Here is a 27,430-nt window from a genome sequence, read left to right on the forward strand (position 1 = left end):
AGGGAAGGAAAGTGTTTCAAATGGACCATGTGAAAATGATGTTGGGGTAGAAACTGGAAGCGGTGTTGATGAATTTTTCCATGTCTGGGCGAGAGCATGACGCGGCAACAAAATAGTCATCAATGTATCGGTAAAGGTGTTGTGGCAGTGAGCCCGGATATGCCTGGAACAAGGAATGTTCCACTTACCCCATACAAATGCAAGCGTAGCTAGGACCCATGTTGGTACCCATTGCTACTCCTTTTATTTGGAGAAAGGAGACGTTGTTGAGTATATAACGTGTTCAGCCAGCCGGAGGAGAGTGTTAGTGGATGCAAATTGTCCGGTCCTCTTTTCGAGAAAGAAGCGAACAGCCCTCAATCCATCCTGATGTGGGATGTAGGTGTAGTGGGATTGCACATCCATGGTGAATAGAATGTGGTTCGGACCGCAAACTGGAAGCTGTCAATATGACGCAGTGCATCATGGAATCCCGGATCTAGGTGGGGAAGAAATGGACCAGGGGAGTGACGATGGATTCAAGATGAGAGATATAAGTTAAGTGGGGCAAGAGTACGCTGACACTATGGGCCGACCGGAACACTCCGTGTTTGGGAGACTATGAGGTTGGAAGCTGTAAGGAGAAGGCATCCGGAGCAAATGAGGTCGCCAACGGTGTTGGAGATGATGGCTTAATGTTAAGTGGTCTGGTTATGGTCCAGAGGGAGGTGAGAGGAAGTATCTGAGAGTTGGCGCTCAGCTTCTACGAAGTACAGGTCAGTGCGCTAGATGACAACAGCACCCGCTTTGTCGGCAGGTTTGATGACAAAGTCAGGGTTAGACCTGACGGAGTGAAGAGCAGAAAGTTCGGAAGGACAGAGGTTGGAATGGGTGACGGAGTGAAAAATTCAGACGGCCAATGTCCCGTCGATGGTTTTCAGTGAAATGTTCAAGGGCAGAATGTTGAAGGCACATGAAAGGATCAGTGGAACATGGGAGGAATCTTGCCCAAAGATGTGGGCACCGAGACGAAGGCAGCGAAAGAAAAGTCCAACATAATGTTGAGCCTGGAATTTATTGAGATGGGGACGTAAGGGTACAAAGCTAAGTCCATTGCTGAGAACAGCACGCTCTACCTCTGAGAGGGGAATGTCAGAGGGTATGGTGAACACGCGGCAAGGGCTGGGATTGGAAGAAGTGGGGTACGAGGGATTGGGGCTGGTGGAGGGCTTGGAATGTGCAGTGATATTGATATTGGGAGAAATGGGGTACGAGGGATTGGGACTGGTGGAGGGCCTGGAACGGGCAGCGTTGTTGATACTGGGAGAAATATGGTACGACTGATTTGGACAGGTGGAGGGCCTGGGATAGGTAGTGGCAATGATACTGGGAGAAATGGGGAACGGGGGATTGGGACTGGTGGAGGGCCTAGGATAGTATGTGGTTTTAATGAGTTGTTGAAGCTTGCGTTCCTTACCATCTGTAAGAAACAGGAAAAAAATTATTGTGAAGACGTCGATTGATGGGAAGGTTGAAATAAAACTGGGGACAGAGACAGCTTTGAGAGAGTAAAACGGTGCTGCTGGAGAGAGAGAGAGATGTCGACTGCCTTCATGTGGCGGCGCATGGCGCTGATTGTGGCTTTCAGGATGCGGCGTCAGCAGCAGTTGGAAGAATGTTGTATGTCCTGGAGGTATCTGTAATCCAGGAGGTGATATGCATGGTGGAATTTAAATTGAAATCCCCGTGGGGTAAATCGGAGACAAAGACCGTCACTGAGGAAGTAAATACCGCTGTGGAACCGAGTCTTCGACTCAAATGCAATGGTTTCAGATGTATTTCTTTCAAAGTCAAAAGTATAGCAGGTAAGGCAGCTGAACGTAGAACGAACTATAATGTGGTGTCAATAAAATAAACGTGACTAAAGGAAGCGCCGGATTGTCAATTGTTAATTGGAGGATATGGATGCTTCCCGACAGATAGAGGGGAATGTAAAAGGGGTGGGAAGTAAAGTTACTGGTTCAGCAGCATATTATCGCGGGAGGACACCTTGGAGCGCGATACAATGAGGCAATCTGGGTAGAGCTCAAGAAAAGGACGGGGGCAACACGCAACGTTGGGGGTTGTTACAGGACAACCAACTACCAGCGAAAGATAGAGGAGCAGATCGGTAGAGATTTTTGATTGGTGTAAGAATAACATGGTTTTGTGGGAGAAGATTTTAACCTCGCCGATATTAATTGGGAGTCACTGCGTGCTTGGGGCTTGGTGGGACAGAGTTTGTAAGGTTTATCCAGAATATTGTTTCTTGATAGTACATGTAGACAGTCCAACGCGGGAAGCGGTATCACTGGACCTGGTGTTGGGAATTAAGGCACGAGACGTCATTGAAGTTTCAACGAAGGAACATTCTGGTAGAAGTGAGCACAATTCCAAAGGTTCTAGTGTACTTTTGAGTAACGGTAGGTATAACCATCGGATGAAAGGTGATACACTTGGCAAAGGCAAATCACGATAACATTCGAGAGGAATTGAACAATTTGGATTGGGTGCGACTGTTGGAGGGGAAATCAGCATCGGACATGTGGCAGTATTTTTAGCGACAGTTGATTCAGATTTAAAAAGTCACGTCCTGAGTGAACGAGCATAAGTATGGGAAGTTCCTGGAGTCTTGGGTAACTCGGGATATTGCGAACGTAGTCAAAATCAAAAAGGAGATTTTTGTCCGTACGGACGTTGGGGACACTCCAACTCTTGCGAAGCAAAAAGAAAGTAAGAATATAGAGCAGCGGGAAAATAAGATAGCTAGGAGGGGTCATGAATTGTACTTTGCAAAAAGGATTAAGGTGAATCCCAAAACATTTTATTCATATGTAAAAAGCAAGAGGGTGACCAGGATAAGGATCGGACAAGTTAAGGACAGTTGAGGGAATCAATGTGTTGGGAGAGAGGAAATAGGCAAGGTACTCAACGAGTACTTTGCATCAGTGTTCACCAAATAAACGGATTTTCTGGAAGGTGATTCTTGGGTAGGGTGTGTGGATAAGGTTGGTTATGTTGAAGTCAAAACGTAAGAGGCATTGGGTGGTTTAAAATGCATGCATACACATCAGTCTCTTGAGCCAGATGGGATCGCCCCAGAATACTGAGTGAAGCAAGGGGGGAAATTGCTGGGGCCTTAACTGACATAGTTTTATCCTCATTGGCTACAGGCGATATCCCAGAGGACTGGAGAGTAGCTAATGTTGTACAGCTATTCAATAAATGTAAAAAGGATAATGCCGGTAAAAATGGCTCAGTGAGCATTACGTTGGAAGTAGATAATTCATTGGAAAGAATTCTCAGAGAAAAGATAATGCGCACTTGGGAACACATGGACTCAATTGCGATGGACAGCATGGTTTTGTGAAATGGAGGTGTGGCTCACTAACTATCTAGTTTTTTGAATCAGTGACAATGGTGGTTGATGACGGGAGCGTGGTTGTGTTGTTTACATGGCCTTTCGTAAAGCCTTTGACTAGGTGCCTCATGGCAGACTGGTACAAAAAGTGATGTCACACGGTATCAGAGATGAGGTGGCAAGATAGATGTTGAACTGGTTCGGTCACAGAAGACAAAGGGCAGCAGTAGAAGTGTGTTTTGCTGAATGGAAGATTGTGACTAGTGGTGCTCCACTGGATCTGTGCTGGGGCCTCTGTTGTTTGCAGTGTACATATACGAATGGAGGAAAATTAAGCTGGTTAGATTAGTAAGGTGACGGATGACACCACGGTTGGTGAATTGCAAGGTAGTCTTGATGACTTTCAGAGAATAGAGGACAATATGGATAGATTGGGGGACTTGGAGACCGAAATGGTAAATTCAGTTTAATCCGAAAATGTAAACTAATGTATTTTTAGAGGTCTCAAATAGAGTGCAAATATCTTGTAATTGGTATAACGCTTAGGAACATAGAAAGTCATGGGTATCTGGGCGAGCAGGTCCACAAATCTTTGCAGGTCGCAGTACAAGTACACGAGGTAGGCAAGAAAGCATACTTGATGCTTGTCTTCATTGGACGGGACATCGAGTATAAAAACTCACATGTCATGCTGCAGATGTATAGAACCATTGCAATGCTGCACTTGGAATATTGCACACATTTCTGGTCGCCACACTACCATACGAATGAGGACGCTTTGGAGAGGGTGCAGCGTAGGTTTACCAGGATGTTGTCTGGTCTGGAGAGTATTATATGAGAGTCTGAATAGACTTGGTCTCTTTCTATTAGAACAACGGAAGTTGAAGGATGACCTGATAGAAGTTTATGCGGGTCATGGATATACTAGATGGGCAGGCGCTCCTTCCCAGGCTGGAGGGGTCAGTCACCAGCGGTCATAGGTATAACGTTCGTGGCAGATGTGCGAGGAAGGTTTTTTTACACAGATGGTAGTGAGTGCCTGGACCGCGTTGCCAGTGGAGGTTGTGGAAGCATATACATTAACGACGTTCAAAAGGCAGCGGACAATACATGGATAGGATTGGTGTTAAAGAATATGGCATTTGGAATTGCTGAGGGCTCTGGCCAAGGGTCATATGATAACCAGTACAGGCTTGGTGGACCGAAGGGTCTGTTCCTGTGCTATATTGTTATTTGTTCTTTGAGAGGGCACAGGTTTAAATTGACCTGCAAATGAATTAAATGTGATATGAGGAAAACACGTTTTCACACACCGAGTTGTTCGGCTTCAATTGCATTGTCTGGAGCTATTGTGGTGGCAGCTTCAGTCGAACGTTCGGGAGAGTATTGCATGATCATTAGAATACAAATCACATGCAGGGGTACCAGGCAAAGTGAGGGGAATGGCACGAAGCAATTCTGTTCGTTTGTAGCGATGAAGCTAATTACCACCTTGAATGCGAAAGGTCACTTCCACGGTGGAATTGTCCATTGTTGACAACATCATGTGATTTCATAGTCTGGAAAATGATAACTCAAAGACACTGAGTGCAAGCACGAAGACGTGGCGGTAGGAACTGTCATCACGAACTCTGGAAGCAGATTTTTTTGAAATCAGTGTCATCGACGAGCAGAAAGGCATTACGGCTGGACGAGAGGAAGACATGAGGAAAACGGTAGCCCGCGAATCCTGCACTTTATCAGAAAACGGTCTTCTTATTCAACAAATGTGACAGACATTCATGTCAACATGTGGCGACGAGACCACAACTGGCAAATCTGAGGACAGCCATTTCCAACAAAACGAAAGCATTGTATTACAAGATTGAAACCCGCACGGAATTGTGGAGTAGTGGTAACGCTAGATATTTTGCGGTATTCTCTGTATACAGTTACGTGATGTTTTTTATTGATTGTTCTGTGTGACAATTTTGGCACAAACCTTCCATATTTTTGTGCAGAAGACGCTCCAACGTCAGCTGAGCGGCACATTTCAATAGCAATTTGGTTGAAGTGGGTGATTGGAAAGGCCATTTATACGGACAATAGATGTTAAAAACATTGTTTTTGACCAGGAGTACCATGTTGGCTTCTCGTATAATCTGTCTGATCGCTCCCTCTCGAAAACCAGAAAGCAACCGGAACATTCTAAAGATGCCTTGCGGTATATGCCTATCCCTGCCCATTGCTGAAGTAAACAGAACATAGTGATCACAACTCGGTTATGTTTACTTTAGCAATGGGCAGGGATAGGCATGTACCGCAAGGCAAGAATTATAGCTGGGGGAAAGGCAATTATGATGCTATTCGGCAAGATTTAGGATGTATAGGATGGGGAAGGAAACTGCAGGGGATGGGTACAATCGAAATGTGGAGCTTTTTCAAGGAGCAGCTACTGCGTGTCCTTGATAAGTATGTACCTGTCAGGCAGGGAGGAAGTTGTCGAGCAAGGCAACCGTCGTTTACTAAGGAAGTTGAAGCACTTGTCAAGAGGAAGAAGAAGGCTTAAGTTAGGATGAGACATGAAGGCTCAGTTAGGGCACTTGAGAGTTACAAGTTAGCCAGGAAGGACCTAAAGGGAGAGTTAAGAAGAGCGAGGAGAGGCCACGAAAAGTCATTGGCGGAGAAGATCAAGGAAAACCCTAAGGCTTTCTATAGGTAGATCAGGAACAAAAGAATGACTAGAGTAAGATTGGGGCCAATCAAGGATAGTAGTGGAAAGTTGTGTGTGGAATCAGAGGAGATAGGGGAAGCGTTAAATGGATATTTTTCGTCAGTGTTTACACTGGAGAAAGACAATGTTGTCGAGGAGAACACTCAGGTTCAGTCGACCTGGCAAGATGGAATTGAGGTTGAAAAGGAGGAGGTGTTAGCAATTTTGGAAAATGTCAAAATAGATAAGTCCCCTGGGCCAGATGGGATTTATCCTAGGATTCTCTGGGAAGCCAGGGAGGAGATTGCAGAGACTTTGTCCTTGATCTTTCTGTCGTCTTTGTCGACAGGAATAGTGCCGGAAGACTGGAGGATAGCAAATGTTGTCCCCTTGTTCAAGAAGGGGAGTAGAGACAACCCTGGTAATTATAGACCTGTGAGCCTTACTTCGGTTGTGAGTAAAATGTTGGAAAAGTTTATAAGAGATAGGGTTTATAATCATCTTGAAAAGAACAAGTTGATTAGCGATAGTCAACACGGTTTTGTGAAGGGTAGGTCATGCCTCACAAACCTTATTGAGTTTTTTGAGAAGGTGACCAAACAGGTGGATCAGGGTAAAGCGGTTGATGTGGTGTATATGGATATCAGTAAGGCGTTTGATAAAGTTCCCCACGGTAGGCTATTGTAGAAAACAAGGAAGTATGGGATTGAAGGTGATTTTACATAGAATTTGCAGTGCAGAAGGAGGCCATTCGGCCCATCGAGTTTGCACCGGCTCCTGGAAAGAGCATCCTACCCACGGTCAACACCTCCACCCTATCCCCATAACCCAGTAACCCCACCCAACACTAAGGGCAACTTTGGACACTAAGGGCAATTTATCATGGCCAATCCAACTAACCTGCACATCTTTGGACTATGGGTGGAAACCGGAGCACCAGGAGGAAACCCACGCACACACGGGGAGGATGTGCAGACTCCACACAGACAGTGACCCAAGCCGGAATCGAACCTGGGACCCTGGAGCTGTGAAGCGATTGTGCTATCCACAATGTTACTGTGCTGCCCTTAGCGGTAAACCGATTTAGCGGTTTGAATCAGTAATTGGCTAGCTGAAGAAGACAGAGGGTGGTGGTTGATTGCAAATGTTCATCTTGGAGTTCAGTTACTAGTGGTGTACCGCAAGGATCTGTTTTGGGGCCACTGCTGTTTGTCATTTTTATAAATGACCTGGAAGAGGGTGTAGAAGGATGGGTTAGTAAATTTGCTGATGACACGAAGGTAGGTGGAGTTGTGGATAGTGCTGAAGGATGTTATAGGATACAGAGGGACATAGATAAGCTGCAGAGCTGGGCTGAGAGGTGGCAGATGGAGTTCAATGCGGAAAAGTGTGAGGTGGTTCACTTTGGAAGGAGTAACAGGAATGCAGAGTACTGGGCTAATGGCAAGATTCTTGGTAGTGTCGATGAACAGAGAGATCTCGGCATCCATGTACATAAATCCCTGAAAGTCGCCACCCAGGTTAATAGGTCTGTTAAGAAGGCATATGGTGTGCTGGCCTTTATCAGCAGGGGGATTGGGTTTCGGAGCAACAAGGTCATGCTGCAGCTGTACATAACTCTGGTGCTGCCGCACCTGGAGTACTGCGTGCAGTTCCGGTCACCACATTATAGGAAGGATGTGGAAGCTTTGGAAAGGGTTCAGAGGAGATTTACTCGGATGTTACCTGGTATGGAGGGAAGGTCTTACGAGGAAAGGCTCAGGGACTTGTGGTTGTTTTCGTTAGAGAGGAGATGGCTGAGAGGTGACTTAATAGAGACATATAAGATAGTCAGAGGGTTAGATAGGGTGGACAGTGAGAGTCTTTTTCCTCGGATGGTAACGACCAACACGAGGGGACATAGCTTTAAATTGAGGGGTGATAAATATAGGTCAGATGTCAGAGGCAGTTTCTTTACTCAGAGAGTAGTAGGGGTGTGGAACACCCTGCCTGCAACAATAGTAGACTCGCCGACTTTAAGGGCATGTAAGTGGTCACTAGATAGACATATGGATGAAAATGGAATAGTGTAGGTCAGATAGGCTTCAGATGGTTTCACAGGTCGGCGCAACATCGAGGGCCGAAGGGCCTGTACTGCGCTGTAGTGTTCTATGTTCTAGATCGTCAGGTTAATTTATTGCCATTAATATTAAGGCCATGTTTTTACTTCCTATCTTATTATTTCATTGAATTTCAATCACGGGCGTTTTTGTTGGGATTTAGCAGCTGTTTTCACAACAATAACTGTGATCCCTAGGTGATCAGTCCGTGTAGCAGCGCTATGATACAAGTCGATCGTAGGAAATGTACATTCGTCCAGTAAATTTTCTAAATGTCAACATAACCAACGATTGTTCTGAACTATTTATATGAAAAATGTGTTCTGCTGATTGAGATTTTGTATTTCAAATGACGAATCGTGTGAGTTGAGTGTTGCACTTGATGGATGTATTGTGCAACATATTTCTTTCCCTCATTGCAAAGCCATATAATCTCGCAATATGTCGAGATGTTCCATTAATCTGCAACATTAAAGTTTTTTACCTCGCCAAAATGTTGTCTTTAATATTCAGGAGAATACTATTTCCCTATAATTTTCTTTCTGACCTGGTTGACCCGTCGATCAAACTTCAATCCAACTGCAAAATCGAGCTAGCGCAACATGATTTATGATGAGATTCTATCTGTTCTTTAGAATTGAATGAACTGAAAATCAAACTGAGAAAAGCCGGTACGAAAATTAACTGACCTACAGTTACATTTGCATTCGTCAGTGTAAACCACTTTATCAATTAACATTGCTTATGATTGGTGTTTCTTAAATGTTAGTTATGTTCAGAACTATTGACTGACATCTTTGCATCCCTATTGGCTGCAGTTGAGATTCTGCAGGACTGGAGAATAGCTAATGTGGGACAGTTGTTTAAGAAAGGTAGCAAGGTAATCCAGGAATCTATAGGCCGGTGAACCTCATGCCCACAGTACGTAAATTATGGAGAAAATTCTCAGGGACAGTATATACACGCATTTGGAAACAAATGGACTCATCAGCGATAGACAGAATGGTTTTGTGAAAGGGAGGTGGGGCCTCACTAACTTGATTGCATATTTTCAATAAGTGACAAAGATGATTGATGAGTGGTGCTCGGTGGATCTTGTTTACATGGACTTCAGACAAGGTGTCTAAAGGCAGAGTATTACAGAACGTCAAGCCACATAAGATCAGATATCAGGTCGAAAATTGATTCAGAACTGTCTCGGTCACAGAAGGCAGAGAGCAGCATGGGAACTACACTGTAAATGGCAAAATTCTTTGGAATATTGAAGGCCAGAGAGATTTGGTCCTACAGTTCCACAAATCTTTGAACGTGGCAACACAAGTGGACAAGATAATCAATAAAGTATACGGAATACTCGCGTTCATTGGACGTAGCATCGAGTATAACAACTGACAAGTCATGCCCCAGGTGTTTAGAAACCTGGAAAGGCAATACTTGGAATAATACACACAATTCTGGTCACCATAAGGGTGCATAGTCGTGTACAGTCATTTCCAATGTCCAGGGCCTTGGTTCCTGGTGTCCTGGCCATCAAGATGACGGCATGGTGGATCTGAGAGCACTTTGTTCTTGATATTTTCGAAAATTCCTCGGCTTTGTACGATTATCGAGTCGTGGCTTTGACGTTTCCAAGCAACATAGATGGTGTTAATATCAAGTAGTTAATTAATAATCCTGGACCTACTCCTTACTTAACCTTCTGTTGATTTCTTGTTCTTGTTTTCCTGGCAATAGTTTCAGCGGCGTGAGCATGATGGCGAGGGTCGTCCATGATCCAGTTTTAAGTAAAGTCATATCAGTCGGTTATTTGGTATTTAGACTCTGCACAGTCTTGCTCCTTAGCTTCTTTATTGTGATAAAATGGTTGCAGATATGAGAAGGAAATATATTTAAAATACGCCTTATCGCATTAGTGTGACTATGAGTGGACCACGTTTGGGTGGTGGGTGGACGATTGGCGAGGAAGAGGGTGCTTATGTTACTTAAGCCTTCAATATGATTGAGGATAGCTCCCAGATAGATCTAATTATGTTTTTAATTTTTTTTTGCTTTCAGTTGTCACTTTGGATTTTCAGAAGCCGTGCTTATCTCCTTTTCAGGAAAGGGCGCATCGTGTATCCTGGATACCTTTGGGTTCCTTTTCAATACTTTTAGATTTTGGTTTCGTTTCAGATCTATTGGTGCACGGGATAATGAGCGGCATTGCATGACTGTGTGGGGTCATTTAATCCTATTGAACTGAGAGTGCATATGCGATGACTTTACATTATCGGAGTCCTTATTTGGGGGCATACATCATGGGGAAACGGGAACCATGCTCCAAGTGGTATCCTATAGTAGCCTCCTGAGTGTCCTGCTTGTTGTGGTTGGGACTTCAGTTGAAACATAATGTTCTTATCGCTGTTGAGGAAATGCTCACCTTTCCCCCTGTATATACACTAACATGCAGTGCTGATCTGGAGCGGAGTTAGCTCGGGTGTTCCACCTAAACTGGCATCTTCAACTCTTCACCTGGGTGAGCAGCGTGGAGCTTTAAACTCCAGTTTGATTCAGTGGATTACTGGTGGCGGGGTCCCTTATTCGATATCTTAATTACTCTACTCCTCGGTAGTGCGAACTTCCATGTTGACACTGATGTAAATTATCTAGTGTCAGTGAGCGTGGTGCAATGCCCTGCGTGTGATTAATGAGGCACACAACAGCCAAGGTCTTGGTTCATAGATGTCCTGCTTGTACTGCTTCCTGAGTATCAGACTATGTTTGACTAAGTTCGGTCCGCCCTCTGTGTGGCATGCTGTTGCCCCCTTCATATTGGGATATCTCATCTCGAAGGCATTTCTAAGCGATATATTGGAAGGCTATGTTTTATTTTTGCTGTGCTTGCACATACTTGGGTTATGGACTTTTTTGTGCATGAGTTCCTGTGGCTGAGCAGATTCGTGAACAATGGTTCCTGGCCTGCTGCCGTCCTTATAGTTAGGACATTAACTGAGTAATCAGTTTGTATCCCTTATCTATCAATTCGTTATGGGTGTGCGCTGAAGTAATAATTTTCCGTGGCTGCAACCCTGCCTTCCTTTATCCTGAGGCATCCTTCTCCTGGCAGTTCTCATTCGACGTTTATCCCAACACGATTACATTGATGGACTACATTGGCGGCATTGACGATAATCCGATTCGACAGCGGTTTGTCATCTTTTTACCAATTAATCATATGATCATCGTTCTGCACTGTGTCTTTGATTCCGGTCATGTTGTGTTGTGTGTTATACATCTAACATCTTTTAGAAGTGCGTCTAGCACGTACCTTTTACGTACATTTATTTTTTTGTTCTGGTGGATCAAAATAATCCGTGATTGTTTCCTGCAAGGGTACAAATGAGTGTACAAATCTCCCCTCAGTTTAAAGCTATGCCCCCTCGTGCTGGACATCACCATCCGAGGAAAAAGTCCCTCGATGTCCACCCTATCTAATCCTCTGATCATCTTGTATGCCTCAATTAAGTCCCCTCTTAACCTTCTTCTCTCTAACGAAAACAGCCTCAAGTCCTTCAGCCTTTCCTGATATTATCTTCCCACCATACCAGGCAACATTCTTGTAAATCTCCTCTGTACCCTTTCCAATGCTTCCACATCCTTCCTGTAATGTGGCGACCAGAATTGCACACAATACTCCAAATGCGGCCGCACCAGAGTTTTGTACAACTGCAACATGACCTCATGGCTCCGAAACTAAATTCCTCTACGAATAAAAGCTATCACACCGTACATCTTCTTAACAACCCTCTCAACCTGGGTGGCATCTTTCAGGCATTTATGGACATGGACACCGAGATCTCTGCTCGTCCACACTACCAAGAATCTGACCATTAACCCAGTACTCTTCCTTCCTGTTATTACTTCCAAAATGAATCACCTCACACTTTTCTTCATTAAACTCCATTTGCCACCTGTCAGCCCAGCTCTGCAGCTTATCTATGTCCCTCTGTAACTTGTAACATCCTTCTGCACTGTCCACAACTCCACCGACTTTAGTGTCATCTGCAAATTTACACACCCATCCTCCTACGCCCTCCTCCAGGTCATTTATAAAAATGACAAACAGCAACGGCCCCAAAACAGATCCTTGTGGCACACCACTAGTAACTGGACACCAGTCAGAGACATTTACCATCAACCACCACTCTTTGTCTTCTATCAGCTAGCCAATTTCTGATCAAAACTGCTAAATCACCCTGAATCCCATACCTCTGCATTTTCTGCAATAGCCTACCGTGGGGAACCTTATCAAACGCTTTACTGAATTACATATTCAGCACATCAACTGCTTTACCCTCATCCACCTGTTTGGTCACCTTCTCGTAGAACTCAATGAGGTTTGTGAGGCACGACTTACCCTTCACAAAACCATGTTGACCATCTCTAATCAAATTATTCCTTTCCTGATGATTATACATCAGATCTCTTATAAACCTTTCCAAGATTTTTCCCACAACAGAAGTAAGGCTCACTGGTCTATAGTTACAGGGGTTATCTCTACCCCCCTTCTTGCACAAGGGGACAACATTTTCTATCCTCCAATCCTCTGGCACTATTCCTGTAGACAAAGATGATTAAACATCAAATCCAAAGGTTCAGCGATCTCCTCCCTAGCTTCCCAGAGAATCCTAGGATAAATCCCATCTGTCCCAGGGGACTTATCTATTTTCACACTTTCCAGCATCGCTACCGCATCCTCCTTATGAACCTCAAGCACTTCTCATCTAGTAGCCTGTATCTCAGTATTCTCCTCGACAACTTTGTCTTTTTCCTGTGTGAATACTGACGAAAAGTACTCATTTAGTACTTCTCCTATCTCCTCGGACTCTACGCACAACTTCCTACTAGTGTCCTTGACTGGCCCTACTCTTACATTAGTCATTTCTTTATTCCTGACATACCAATAGAAAACTTTAGGGTTATCCTTGATCCTACCTGCTAAAGATTTATCATGTCCCCGCTTGGCTCTTCTTAGCTCTCTCTTTAGAGCCTTCCTAGCTAACCTGTAACTCTCAAGCGACCCAACTGAACCATCACGTCTCATCTTCACATAAGCCTCCTTCTTCCTCTTGACAAGTGTTTCAACTGCTTTAGTAATCCATGGTTCCCTCACTCGACCACTTCCTCCCTGTCTAGCAGGTACATACTTATTAACGACACGCAGTAGCTGTTCCTTGAACATACTCCACATTTCCATTGTGTCCATCCCCTGCAGTTTTCCTCTCCAGGCGATGCATCCTAAGTCTTGCCTCGTCCCATCATAATTGCCTTTCCCCCAGCTATAAATCTTGCCCTGCGGTTTATACCTATCCCTTTCCATCGCTAAAGTAAACATAATCGAATTGTGGTCACTATCACCAAAATGCTCACCTACCTTCAAATCTAACACCTGTCCTGGTTCATTACCAAGTACCAAATCCAATACGGTCTCGCTCTTGTTGTCCTATCTACATACTACATCAGGAAACCCTCCTGCACTCATTGGACAAAAACGGATCCATCTGAAGTACTCGAACTATTGTGTTTCCATTAAATATTTGGAAAGTTAATGTCCCCCATAACAACTACCCTGTTATTTTCGCTCCTATCCAGAATCATCTTTGCAATCCTTTCCTCTACATCTCTGGAACTTTTCGAAGGCCTATAGAAAAGCCCTAACAGGGTGACCTCTCCTTTCCTCTTTCTTAACTCAGCCCATACTACCTCAGTATTCGAGTCCTCATCAAATGTCCTCTCAGCCACCGTAAAACTGTCCTTGACTTACAATCCAACCCCTCCCCCTCTCTTACCACCTTCCCTTAACTTACTGAAATATCTAAACCCCGGCACCTGCAGCAACCATTCCTCGCCCTGCTCTATCCATGTCTCCGAAATGGCCACAACATCGAAGTGTCAGGTACTAACCCATGCCGCAAGCTCACCCACCTTATTCCGGATGCTCCTAGCATTGAAGTAGACGCACTTTAGACCACGTTCCTTCCTGCCGGCACACTCCTGCAACTTTGAAACCTTACTCATGACCTCACTACTCTCAGCTTCGTGTGTACTGGAGCTACAATTCAGGTTCCCAATCCCCTGCTGAACTAGTTTAAAACCTCCCGAAGAGCATTAGCAAACCTCCCCCCTAGGATATTAGTATCCCTCTGGTCCAGGTGTAGGCCATTCCGTTTGTGGAGGTCCCACCTACCGCAGAAGGAGCCCCAATTGCAAAGGAATCTGAAACCCTCCCTCCTGCACCATCCCTGCAGCCACGTGTTCAACTGCTCTCTCTCCATATTCCTCGACTCGCTAGCACGTGGCACGGGTAACAATCCAGAGATAATAACTTGTTTGTTCTAGTACTAAGTTTCCACCCTAGCTCCCTGAATTCCTGCCTTACATCCCTATCCCTTTTCCTACCTATGTCGTTGGTACCAATGTGGACCATGACTTGGGGCTGCTCCCCCTACCCCTTAAGAATCCCGAAAACACGATCTGAGACATCCCGTCCCTGGCACCTGGGAGGCAACACACCAACCGCGAGTCTCTCTCGTTCCCACATAATCTCCTATGTGTCGCCCTAACTATGGATTCTCCAATGATGAATGTTGTACTCCTTTCCCCCCTTCCTTTCTGAGCAACAGGGACAGACTCTGTTCCAGAGACCTGTACCCCATGGCTGTCCCCTAGTAAGTCCCCCCCCCAGCAGTATCCAAAGCCGTATACCTGTTACTCAGGGGAACGACCAAAGGGGATCACTGTACTGACTGCTTACCCCCAGCCCCTTTCACCGTCTCCCATCTATCTTTATTCTTTGGCGTAACTACCTCCCTGAAGCTCCAATCGATGACACCCTCTGCCTCCCGAATGATCCGAAGTTCATCCAGCTCCAGTTCCCTAACACGGTATTTGAGGAGCTGCAGTTGGGTGCACTTCCCACAGATGAAATCAGCAGGGACACTGACGGCGTCCGTCACCTCAAACATTCTGCAGGAGGAGCATTGTACTGCCTTCCCTGACATCACCTCTAGATTTAAAAAAACAAGAAAAAGAAAGGAAGAGTTTAGTTGATATTCCCGCAAACCCTGCTCCCGCTGAAGGGTAAGCAAATTTAAAGGCACTCACTCACCTTCACGACAAGCCCCTGCTCCCGCTTCCCAACGACTGTAGTTTTTTTAAGGTTAGAGGAAGACGTGGGGGGGGGGGGACACTGAGAAAGTGTTTCGGGTTTAACTGTCACTTCACAACAGTCCCTCCACAAACCACCTTCAAATTAGTCTGACCGCACTGCACGTATGCAAATTACCCTGGAACAGCCAATCAATAGCTCTGCTCTGCTCCCCTCTGCTGGATGCTGGCCTTAACTCGAACTCCGCGCACTTTTTCGCAGGTACACCTTCAAATTAGTCTGACCGCACTGCACGTGTGCAAATTTCCCCGGAACAGCCAATCAGTAGCTCTGCTCTGCTACCCTCTGCTGTATGCTTGCCTTCACTCGAACTCCTCGGGTCTCTTTCGCAGGTACACCGTTAAATTAGGCTGACCGCACTGCACGCATGCAAATTTTCCTGGAACAACCAATCAGTAGCACTGCTCTGCTGCCCTCTGCTGCCCTTGGTGTCTGGTGGTGCGCATAGAGGCATGACGTTGATTCTATGCATTTCAGTGACCCAGCAATCTTACTATTTTCCAATTCACCTCTGTAACCATGTATGCTGAGACGTTGTACCTCATTGATATGTATTATTCCTGTGGCTTCCTTGCGTTATTCGTAAAAAAAAAAGTAAAACTCAATAAATAGACGGTTTGAAAAAATGGAATACATGTGTAGGTGAGTGGCTGGATGTTCAGTGTGTACGAGTTTCTGATAGCAGGCGGGATATTGCAAGTGAGTGACAAGGGAAAGTGGGAGAAGAAAGACATGTATGTGTCAGCAAATGGGCGAAAGGATAACGTTGCTCAATGGATCTGCAAATAAATATTGTCAATGTGGGTAGGAGAACGGGCTTTTGGATGAATTGGGACAGTTGTTGTACAGCGGATGTATGGTCTGTGAGTGGGATTCTGTTGAGTCTGGTCAGAACGCTGGGGGAGTAAATGGGTGAGGAGGGTGCATGAGAGAGTGCGTGATGAGGTGAGGTGTTTATTTACATTGGTGCATAAGTTGATATATGGCTGACTTGGGCACATGGTGTGAGTGTGGCAATAGATGGTTATGTGAGTAGATTTGTGGGAACATATTAAAGTCTGAGGCGTCTCGGTGAGAAAATGGTTGAGGTGGATGTGCTTAATAAATATATGTGTTTGCAATTGGGATGTGCATGCTTAAGGTAGGTGTAATATGAACATTCTGGAGAGGTGGCTGCTTGGAATCGTTGGTAGACAAGTGCAAGTGCATTAAGAACGAGGGTTAAGTTGACATTTTATACCCTGCCTGTATCTAGCTATGTGTAAATTGTGTGGGAGGATAATTGTGACCAAAGAGTAGTTGAGGAAATTGGTTATGGGTGAATGAATTGAAGAAGACGATAATTTTGTGTGTGTGCTGAGGTTGCTACTGGGCAAGTTGGTAGGTGGGAAAATGGGTGAAGTGACTACATGACCAACGTGTGCAGCTGTGCAGGTAAATAATGTCAGAAAGCGTCCATGTGGGTGCGGGGGTTTTAATGGCTTATGTTGTCGTAGCCAGACATGTAGGTACTTGTATGAACTACTTTAGTATGCAGGTGTATTATGTGGTTGAAAAGGTTGGAGAATATTTGTGATTGGTGCATCTGCGAAGTGGGTAGGTTAGTTTTATGATCAGATCTATAGAAAGTAGGCAAGGATATGGATAGACCGGTAGATGGCAAAGGTGGCTGCATGTATTAGTTGAACAACTGTGAGATTAATGAACTTGATCAGTGTAGGTTTTGAGAGATTATCACGGAAATAGGACTGCGAAATAGGTGAGTAGTAAGAGGAATAGGTGGGTGAGGTAGGAGAGTTGGAAAATCTGAAATTGAATAGGTGCTTTCGTTGGAAGTGGGGTAATGCTCAGGTCGCTGGTTCGGTGCATATTTCTGCGTCTTTGGTGAGGTGTGAAGGTGGGTAAGCAAATATATGGGGAGACGCTTAGTTGAGATGGTATATTAAAAGGCAAGAGCCACGTCTGGGAGTGGGACACGTGCCCCCAAATTGTAACTTGGTGAAAAGGCAGAATACAAACGAAGAGCTATTGTGAGATTGCCATAAAAGCATCAAATAAATGTGGGTGCTTCAAATCTCTTTATGGACTGATAAAATACAAAATAGATTGATAAAAGTACCGTGAATGATGTTCATAGAATTTTGGTGGATTAGCGTGTTCGGACACCATGGCTGGAACAATCTCGGGGCGGGCTATAAGTCCCCTAATGCCGTGCAATTAGATATAATTAATGGATCACTGTGTCCTGTACGCCCTCCAAGATAGCAACGATCACTATATAATTTATTTTTGCATTCAGTTTCAGGGAATGGCGCCAGCGTCCAAGACAAGTATATCGAATATAAATGAGGACAGACATGAGGGAAATTAGCGGAGCGACCTGAAGATTGCGTAATTGGTAATGACAAGATGAATATTACAAGTTGAAAGGGATATTTTAAATGCACAGAATATACACATTCCAATCAGAAATAAAACGATGACAACAGGAAATCCCATAGTCTGCGGAGAGCTAAAACCAAAAAGCAGCATTAAAGTAAAAGAAGGAACATATATTTGTGAAAAGGGTGCCCTAAAATTGGGAAAGTTTTATAGAAGATTAAAGCATCTGGAAGGGATTAGTGACGTGGGTAATCTGGAAAAAAAGGAGAAAGCTTGTCAGTAATCTATTTCTAAATTATAAATCTGTAGCACCAAAGTATCTGTTCCAATTACGGGGCAACTTAACCTGGCCAATCCACCTTTCCTACACATCTGTGGGGAGCAATCGACGCAGAGAACGTGCAAACCCGACACGCACAGTGTCCCAGGACTGGGATTCTAACCCAGATTTTCAGCGCCGGAAGCAGCAATGCTAATCACTGTACCACCGTACTGCCCCCCCCCCCCCAGTCAGTCATTTAAAGACAGCCTCTAAGCGTTTCTACGGGTGGTTGACAAGAAAAGAGAGAAAGTGATAATTCTTCCGATAAAATGTGCACCTGAAGAATTAGTATTCGAAATAATGCTGGAGTGGCTGATGAAACAAATATTTTAGATTTGCCTTGACTATCTATGGACACACATGAATTCCCAGAATTAGTTATCAATCAGAAAAGGAAGAAAAGCGTGAACATGTTTGAATAAAAAGGGCAATGTCATTGAGAAAAGTGTTGGTACTCCGAGCTGACAGGTCTGATTGTCTGGATGAATTGTGGTATATCGTCTTGACAGACATAACAATTGAGATATAGCGGATGCATTGTTTTCAATATCCCAATGTTTCATAGATAGATGAAAGATCCACTTTATTGGAAGATAGCAAACTTAATTCCGATAGTCAAAAAGGGACGGAGGTGGAAAATAGAAATACTGTAGGTCAGTTAACCTAATATGTATCATAACACTTTTTAAACGCCGTTATAGCAGGGAAATTGGTGAAACCGCGTGCATTCAGGCAATCAACAAGAATTTGTGAGCGGAAAGTTATGTTTAACCAATTCGGAAAAGTCATACGAATAGTAACATGTGTAGTGATTAAAAGGGAACTGTGGGATATAGTGTAAACAGATTGGCATACAGCACATGGTAAGCTGTGCCGCATAAGATCTCAGAGACAAAAGAACAAACAGGTAGACAGCACAGAAACAGACCCTTCGGCGCTCCAAGCCTCTACCGGTCATGATGTCAACCTTGTCATAACCCTCAGCTCTTCCTTCCGCACTTTCCCTCTATCCCCACTCTCTTCATGTATTTTCAAGATGCCGTTTAAATGCGCTTACTGTATCTGCTTTCACAGCCTCCCCTGGTAATGGGTTCCAGGCACTCGCTGCCCTCTGTGAAATGAAGCTGCCTCGCACAACTTTAAACGTCCCCACGGATGTTAAACCTCTGCCGCCTGGTGACTGACTCCTCCCTTGTGGGAATGTATCGCTGCTCATCCACTCTATCCACGACACCCACACATAATCGTGTAGGCCTCTATCAGGTCACTGTTTAACTTCAATCGTTCTAATGAAACCAGTCCGAGTTTATTCAGCCTCCCCGCATAGCTAACATACCCGAAACCAGGTAACATCCTGGTACACCTCGTCTGCACACTCTCGAAAGCTGCCACATCTTGTCGTAGTGCGGTGGCCAGAATTGGGCGTAATATTCCAAGTGCGGCCTTAACAAAGTTTTATGCAACTGCCGCACGACTTGCCATTTTTATACTTGATGCCCCGTCCAACGAAGGCAAGTAGTCCGTATGCTTTCTTGACTACATTGTCCACTTGTGTTGCCATTTTCAAAGATTTGTGGTCCTGCAAGCCCAGATCTCTCTGACCAATATTCCTGAGTTATCCCATTTACGGTATATTTCCCCTCGATGCAATGTTGGATCCACCAAAATGCATTACCGCACATTTGTCTGGATTAACTCTGTTTGCCAGTTCTCTTCCGAAGCTTTCTATGTCCTCCTGTATCTTCTCACAACCCTCACAATTAACTGCCACTCCACCAAACTTCGTATCTTCCGCGTTAAACCACCTGCACACCTTCTTAATCAGATGAGCTACATTTTCTTCCAAATCATTTTTGTGTGCTACAAACAGCAGACCATCCAGCACATAGACCCGTGGAACACGATATGTCACACCCTTCCATTGAGAATAATACCCTTCTGCTGCACACTTTGACTTCTGTGACCGAGCCAGTTCTGTATCAATTTTGCCACCTCACGTCTGATCCTGTGTGACTTCACCTTTTACAGCAGTATGCAAAGAGCTTCCTTGTCAAATGGTTTATTGTAGATCATATGAACAACACCCAATGCCGTCCCATCATCAATCATCATTGTCACCTCCTCAAAAAACTGTAACATCTAAGTGTGGAACGACGTCCCCTTCAAAAACCCATCTGTCTATCGCTCGTGAGTCCATGTGTTTCCGAATGGGGATAAATCTTATTCCTGAGATTTCTGTCCAAAAATGTACCTGCCAGCGACGTGAGGCTCACTGGCGCATATTTTCCTGGATTGTTCCTGCTACCTTCCTTAAATAGCGGTACCGCATTAGCTATTTACCAGTCATCTGGGATCTCATCTGTACCCAATAAGGTGACAAAGATGTCAGACACAGCTTTGCTTGTAATATGTTGGCATGGATAGTAAGTTGGCAACCTCATATGAAACAGAGAGTTGGCAGACATATTTATTCTGCTCTGAGAAGCTGTTCCAATTGGAGTGCTTCTGAGGTTAACTGTGGCGTCAACGTTTTAAAAGTTGTATAAATGACGTGGATGCGAGGACTGAAGGTCCGCTTGTAAAATTTGCTGACGACACAAATATTGGGAGGTAGGTGAATTTTGAATAGTACGTACGGAGCAGAGAGGAAGATAAGGCGGATAGAAAGGGACGTTGATAGGTTAAATGAAAAGGCAATATTCTGCAATGTAGGAAAATGTGAAGTTCACCATTTTGGAAGGATGTGAGCTCATTATCTGCATGCTGAGAAATTGCAAAACTCCGAGACATAGAGGGATCTTGGTGCCCTAGTGCGCTAATCACAGAAGGCCAATAAGTATAGCAAGATATCTCCAAATGTTATAGAATGTTAGTACTTATCAGTAATTATACAGAGAATGCTGTAGAAAACTGACAAGGTTCTGCATTAGTTGGACAGGCTACTGAAGTGACCAAATCTGCTGTGTTGTGTGCAGTATGGTCTCCTTATTTAATGAAATATGTAAGTGCTTCAGAAGGCATTTAAAGGTTATGTAAACTCATACCGTGATTGTGCCGGCTGTCTTATGTCTTGGAACGGATGGATTTGTATCAGTTTGGATAGTGAGTATTTGAAGCTCCCTTTCACAAAGGCAGTGGAAGCAGAATGTTTGGAAGGCAGAGCTACATCGTTTCCTGATTCGCCAGTTGCTGAAACGTTGTCGGGAGTATACAGGAAGGTGCCGTTGAAGTAGCATTCAGTGGGGCCATGATCTTTTTGAATTGTTGAGCGGGTATGAAGGTTCGAATGACCTATTCCTGCACGAAACCCATTTTTCGTATGAACAACACAATTAATATTAGAACAGAAAGCCTTATAACATCCATATTTTTGTCTGTACAATGCGAAGTTCTATTGACGTCCAAGTTCTTCTGGGCTCTTATTAGGTCTTGCACAATAACTTATTTGCGGTGCTAAAAATGCACTTGTTGCTGAATTGTAACCGCTCCATTAAGCATTCGGACCCATGGCTATTGATGCACTTGGAGGAAGTCTTCCGTTCACCAACGACCAGCCTGACAACGATAAACTGATTGTCGCCTGCAAAAGACCAAAGCCCTCTCATTTCATTCAGGATATTGAAGATCCTGTACAACTGTGCAGGGACTTCTGAAACACACAAAGTAGGAGAGACATTTGAAGAGCTGCCATGTCCACTTCCACCTCCCCCCCCCCCACTCCACCACCCCCCCCCCACCCCCCCACCCCCGCTGACCCCCTAGTCACGCATCATCTCCGACAGTCCCCATTCTTTGCAATTCACAATCCAGACGTAATATTAAAACTAATTTGCAAAATGCGCTAATAATTTTATGCTAGTCTAGTTGTGACGAGGCCCCAGTGGAGTATCGGTGCACACTATTCCCCTCTTAGCTTCCATTGTCGAACAGAAGTCAAATGCCTAACGAAGATCTGGAGACCTGGATGAATATCCGCAAGCGGCCGACAGGTGAGTTGTATCTTTCTCTCGATTAGAGTTGTCATCGCCCTTCGACCGAACGCCGAAACAAACGCATGGATAAACCGCAGCCCTGATGGTTGAACTACATTGCTCTATAATCTGCACATGTGTGTGCACAAACAATTGGAAGTTTGCCAGCTGTTCTATTATTTTCCGGCAGCTGTTGTGCCGTTTCTGATATCATCAAAGTCACTTCATAAGCGTAAAATTTGTGCACCGACCTTCTCTACATATTTCCGTGGCTTCCTCTGGCAAAGTCTATTTCTTTCTTGGGCGATCCCGAACTAAATTAAGAATCCATACTCTGCAAGTTAAGGGACTGTGGAGCAATGATCTGACATTGAATTCTGAAGAGTTCCCACCTCTTCTGAAGTGGATTCCTGGTAGATCAGTCTCACAACCTCTTTGTTCTTCAGCATGAAGCTGGCCTCAACAAGAGAACTGAAACGTTGAAGGATTAAAGACTTCCTAATTCTCATCCTAACACAGGTGCAGTATAATTATGTTATTCTGAGTGATATAAACCATACACTGACCTCGTATATGCTCCATCCACCCTTTCATTTCTTGACACATTATTTTGCTCTGACTCATTTCGATACAGTAACCCGTCAGCTATCAACGAAATTTAGTTAGTGCTTCTTCCCGACTGAAAGCCAAATAAAATTCGAATCTGTAGTTTCCATTTGAACGGTGCATTTACAATTATTACTGGTGGGATCCTAGTGGGAAATGAGTGGACACTCCTTGAATCTACTGTGCATCGGCATCGAATGCCATGCAACACGTGCGGTGAAGCAGCCATGCCCCTGAAAATATATACTGTTTCAGACCATCTTGACAGAAAGCCGCGTTTATTGCCTTCCCTGCAATTGCAACAAGTGACTGGATGACAGATAGGCGGTCGGATACTCTATTCCTGAGACTAAGTGTTGACGCCACCACAGGTTTCATGGAGTGCCACAATAGCAAAGCTGGAACCGCGCCTGGACCGATTCAACTACTGTTCAGGAGCTAGCACCAGCGACACGTCGAACACAATTGATTCCAATCTGAAAAGGTCCCAGATTTGCACTCAGGAGACTGAAAGGATTCAGTGTCAAATACACACTTGAATGCACTCACACATCATCCCATAAAATAAGATGGCAGTGAGGAGAGTGGCCCCAAAATTCACTGATCGCGAGCTGGAGGCCACCCAGGAAGTGTTGGAGTATAGGGGGTTGACACTCTACCCTGTCTCCTGAAGCAGGTTGCCAGCTGCCGCTGCCCACAGTGTCTCGGCGCTAAGGGTGTCAGTGCCGTGAGTAACACGGCCCAGACCGCTCATCACTGCCATAAAAACCTGTACGGCCACCTCAGGGCCGCCAGGATTAGTCGGCAACTCTGCGCCCAGGCAACATTCCCCGCCCCATACACCCGTAACCTGATCCAAACGACAAACGGGCGTCATGCACCACATGCTGGCACCCATTTCGGCCACCATGGCCAGATGCCGTGACTCCTGGGGCTGCCAGCTACCCACCCCTGGACTGCTTGCGTCAGAATGTCTAATATTGCCATTTTTCTGCGTCCACCCTCCCAGGAGGAGATCATTCATAACTGCCTAGTGCAGTAGATAATTGGGGGGAAATCACGGGACGTGAGGCATCTCACCGTGGCTGGGCAGAGAGCCCTGGACGTGGTCGGTGACCGGAAGGAAAGGGAGGTCACCGGGCAGGAGTGCAGCTGCGGCAAGGAATTGAAGCCCTGCTGAGTTTCGTTTCCCCTTGATGCGTGTTCCAATACGGCCCCAACACCACCCTCACACGAACGTCCCCCAACAAAACCCGCACACAACCCTCAGCTCGAAAACCATGCCACGCCGCCCTCGCCCTCATCGTCCACCTCATACACATCCGCTCACCAACAATACCCTAACCTTCCCCAACATCCAACGGTCTGCGGTATAAGCATGCATCCTGAGTCTTGCAGCACCTGCTGGCGATGGGGCGGATCCCACGGGCGCCCCCGTCCCCAGCCAGTTCCACAGCCAGAGACCTCCTCCTGCCCCGTGAGCCAAGCAGTGACGAGGGGACCTGCCGGGCAGCATCCATCGGCAGGGCACTCAGGACACTGCGGGGCTCGTGTCCGACGTTGACACAGATTTTACATCACAGCTGTCACCAACGACCTCCAGCATCACAGAGACCCTCAACTCGCTTGGGCACGTTAAGAAAACAGCTCTTGCGACATATCAGGTGCGCACCACAGAGCTGATCAGGGATATTAGGTGTAGTCGGATCTCCCGAGGCGGGAACACGTTGGAAGAACAGGCCATCCCATGATATACCTGCCCTCTAGATGGGTTTCGGACTTCTGAACGGACAGGGCAATTGATTGTGGAGATGCAGACGCAGAACCATGGACAAATTCACAGGTTATCTGCGAGCATCGAGCACCTGGAGATACAATTGGAGGAGACCAACCCCGTGCAGAATAAGAAGCCACGACCATGCGTGCCACCCATGTATTCAGCTCACTGGTGGCAGACCCCAGACACTGGTCATTGAATAGCGATTGTGAACTCGTCAGCAGAGCTTGTGGGAACACCCTCGAAAAAAAATCACCACAAATTAATTGTGCTATTTTGGGGAGAAGTGGCCACATATTGTCGCTTCGGCGCCCATCGCAAATCCCAGATTCGTCTAGATGCTCGATTCTCTGCGTGATCTCCATCCAAGTTGCCGCCATTGAGGAGCTCAGTATGCAGTTCTTGGTTCTTGGTGTTAAAACTAGAGCTGAACTTTACAACCAGGGTCGAGTATAGAAAAGTACATACAGTGTGTGACAGTTGGAGCAACTAAGTAGAAAATAGGCAGCATTCTACATACTGAGAGAAAGGGTAGGACAATTCAGTGTGTGGTGAACTCAGCCGAACGGATCACACAAGCTTGTCATTCCCCGATTGATTCTGCATACACCGCTCCTACATCAAGGAGGCATTCAGCATTGTCCACTCACACCCTGTCTTTACCCTCTTCCATACCCTTCTATCAGGCAAAGATACAGAAGTCTGAAGATCCGCACATCCAGATATACGAACAGCGTCTTCCCCTCAGCTACCAGATCCCTCCCTTCAACTGATGTTCCCTGTAAGAACACTACTCACGACGACGCCCTATGCTGCTCTTGTTTTGCCCTTGTTTCGCACTGTAACCAATTGCGGTACCATTGTCAATGTACTCTGTCGATTATACATTTGTCTACAATGTACGCATTGTGTACATTCCCTTGGCCGTAGAAAAATAATTTTCACTGTACTTCGGTACTTGTGCAAATAAATATCATTCAATTACTGCATAGACCCAAGAAGCCTGAATCAAATTACAGGTCAAAGCATTTGCACAAATAAAGGAACCGGAAATGGGACAGAAGCGCGTTCCAAGAATGATGTGAAGCCAAGGAGTTTGCACATTCTCCCCGTGTTTGCGTGGGTTTCACCCCCACAACCCAAAGATGTGCAAGGTAAGTGGATTGAATGCTAAATTGCTTAATTGAAAAAAAAAATTAATTGGGTACTCTAAAATTCAAAAAAAAGCAAAGTCGAAGTGCCTAACGGATCGTTGGGATCAATTTCCTCAGCTGAGGAGAGCTTCGCTCGAATAATCATATTTTTATTGGAATTTGGAAGAATGAGATGAGGTCCGATTTAAACTACTAAGTGCTGTCAGGAATCGACGGTTTTGTTGCAGGCATGGTGCTTGTCACAGGATCACAATCTAAGGGCTGAATGTTCGAAAATTAGGAACCTATGAGGAACACTTTCTTCACTCAGAGTATCTTTAATCTAGAATCTGTTTTTCGACCTGCTCTGGCAACCCATAGGTGTTATATGGTTGGTCCAGTTCAGTTTGTGGCCAATGGTAACATCCGGGGTGTTACTAATGTAGGATTACACGATGATAATGCCACTGAATGTCACGGAGTGATGGTTGCAACCTCTCTTGTTCGAGACGTTCATTGCCTGGCACTTGTGCTGTGCGAATGTTACTTGCCACTTGTCAACATAAACCTGCATAATGCCCAGATCTGGCCCCATTGCGAAATAGACTGCTTCGGTATCTGATGAGTCACGAATGTCCGTGAGGATTGCGCAGACAACAGCAAACATCCCCACTTTTATTGTTATGATGGAAGTAAGGTAATTGATTAATCAGGTGACAATGGTTGGGCCCATGACATTACCCCTAGGAACTCCTGCAGTGTTGTCCTGGAGCTGTGACCTCCAAGATCCACACCCATCTCAATTTTTCCCAGGTATTATTGCAAACAGTGGTGGAATTTGTTTAAATGTTGCTTAGGCAATACTCTTGTGAGAAGCTGGAGATAAAAGAGGGCACATAGTTTGGTGTCTCCTTTCACTGGACCAGCGAACAAGTGATGTCCTGTTGACATGGGTGAGTATCTGAGAAACTGTCGAGACAGAAAGCTTGAAGTAAGTGAAGGTATATGGCAGAGGGATATCGGACGGGTTTTAGAAACTGAATAGCTACGTCCATGATCAAGACATTGCAGACAAATTGACGTTTGGAAAGATAATCAAAGGCGTGTTATTAGAAATCCTCGTATGATACGGAGAGATCTTATGAGGCCAGGTACCTGACACGGTGAAGAGGGACTTCGAGGAACAGCTGTGAACTCAATGGAAGTTATTTTGGCTGCTGCCTGCTACTTTGAATTCAGAACAGGGCGTGTCTGTCCGTAGCCTGCCCGTTGGTTTACATAGAGGGTGTACCTACTGAGAACTTTGGAGGAAAGATAGACTGTTCAATGTCTCCTACCCTTACAAATTAATATACATATTTGGAGCTATAGCTGAGTAAAATTATTGTTGTTTTATGGATAATCCTTCTAATTTTATTATTATTTTCTATATTTTAAAAATTTGTCTGCAGTCATGCGACACTGTCCCCTCACCATCATCCACGATGTAAAGGCAGCAGCACTTTATAATTTATCATGTCGGGTCCTATTTGGGCCCGGTTTGTCCAGCGGTAACATCTGCTGAAATTGTCAGGCCCCTCCAATGCAAATGCGCATTCGTTTGGTAATTTCAAGGTTACTGAGACCAGAAATCCACTCAGCGTCCTACTGACTTTCTGAATCATATTCCATAACGCACTTTGCCGTGGAAATGGTATAATGGCCAGTCGGAAGAATCGGACCGTCATCAGACGCGTGTTACTCAGCTAAATCACCCCACAGAGATTATAACAGATATCGGTCCGTTCTGGACAGTACATTTTTTGTCATGAATTCATGGTTAAGCAACCAAGTCAACTGATAGACAGTCCTTCAGATATATT

The 27,430-nt window shown here is 45.1% G+C and overlaps 1 protein-coding gene across 1 annotated transcript in view; it reads left to right on the top strand.

The window, feature by feature from the left end:
• Nucleotides 1-27,430, top strand: part of LOC119976764 (spindle pole body component 110-like) — a 546,263-nt gene that overhangs the window by 38,053 nt on the left and 480,780 nt on the right. Inside the window, exon 6 of the mRNA XM_038817508.1 lies at nt 8,806-8,841. Coding sequence (XP_038673436.1) covers nt 8,806-8,841 — 36 coding nt within the window. The remainder of the gene's footprint in view (nt 1-8,805; nt 8,842-27,430) is intronic.

This window comes from Scyliorhinus canicula, chromosome 13 (genome assembly GCF_902713615.1).
Source record: "Scyliorhinus canicula chromosome 13, sScyCan1.1, whole genome shotgun sequence".
NCBI lineage: Eukaryota > Metazoa > Chordata > Chondrichthyes > Carcharhiniformes > Scyliorhinidae > Scyliorhinus > Scyliorhinus canicula.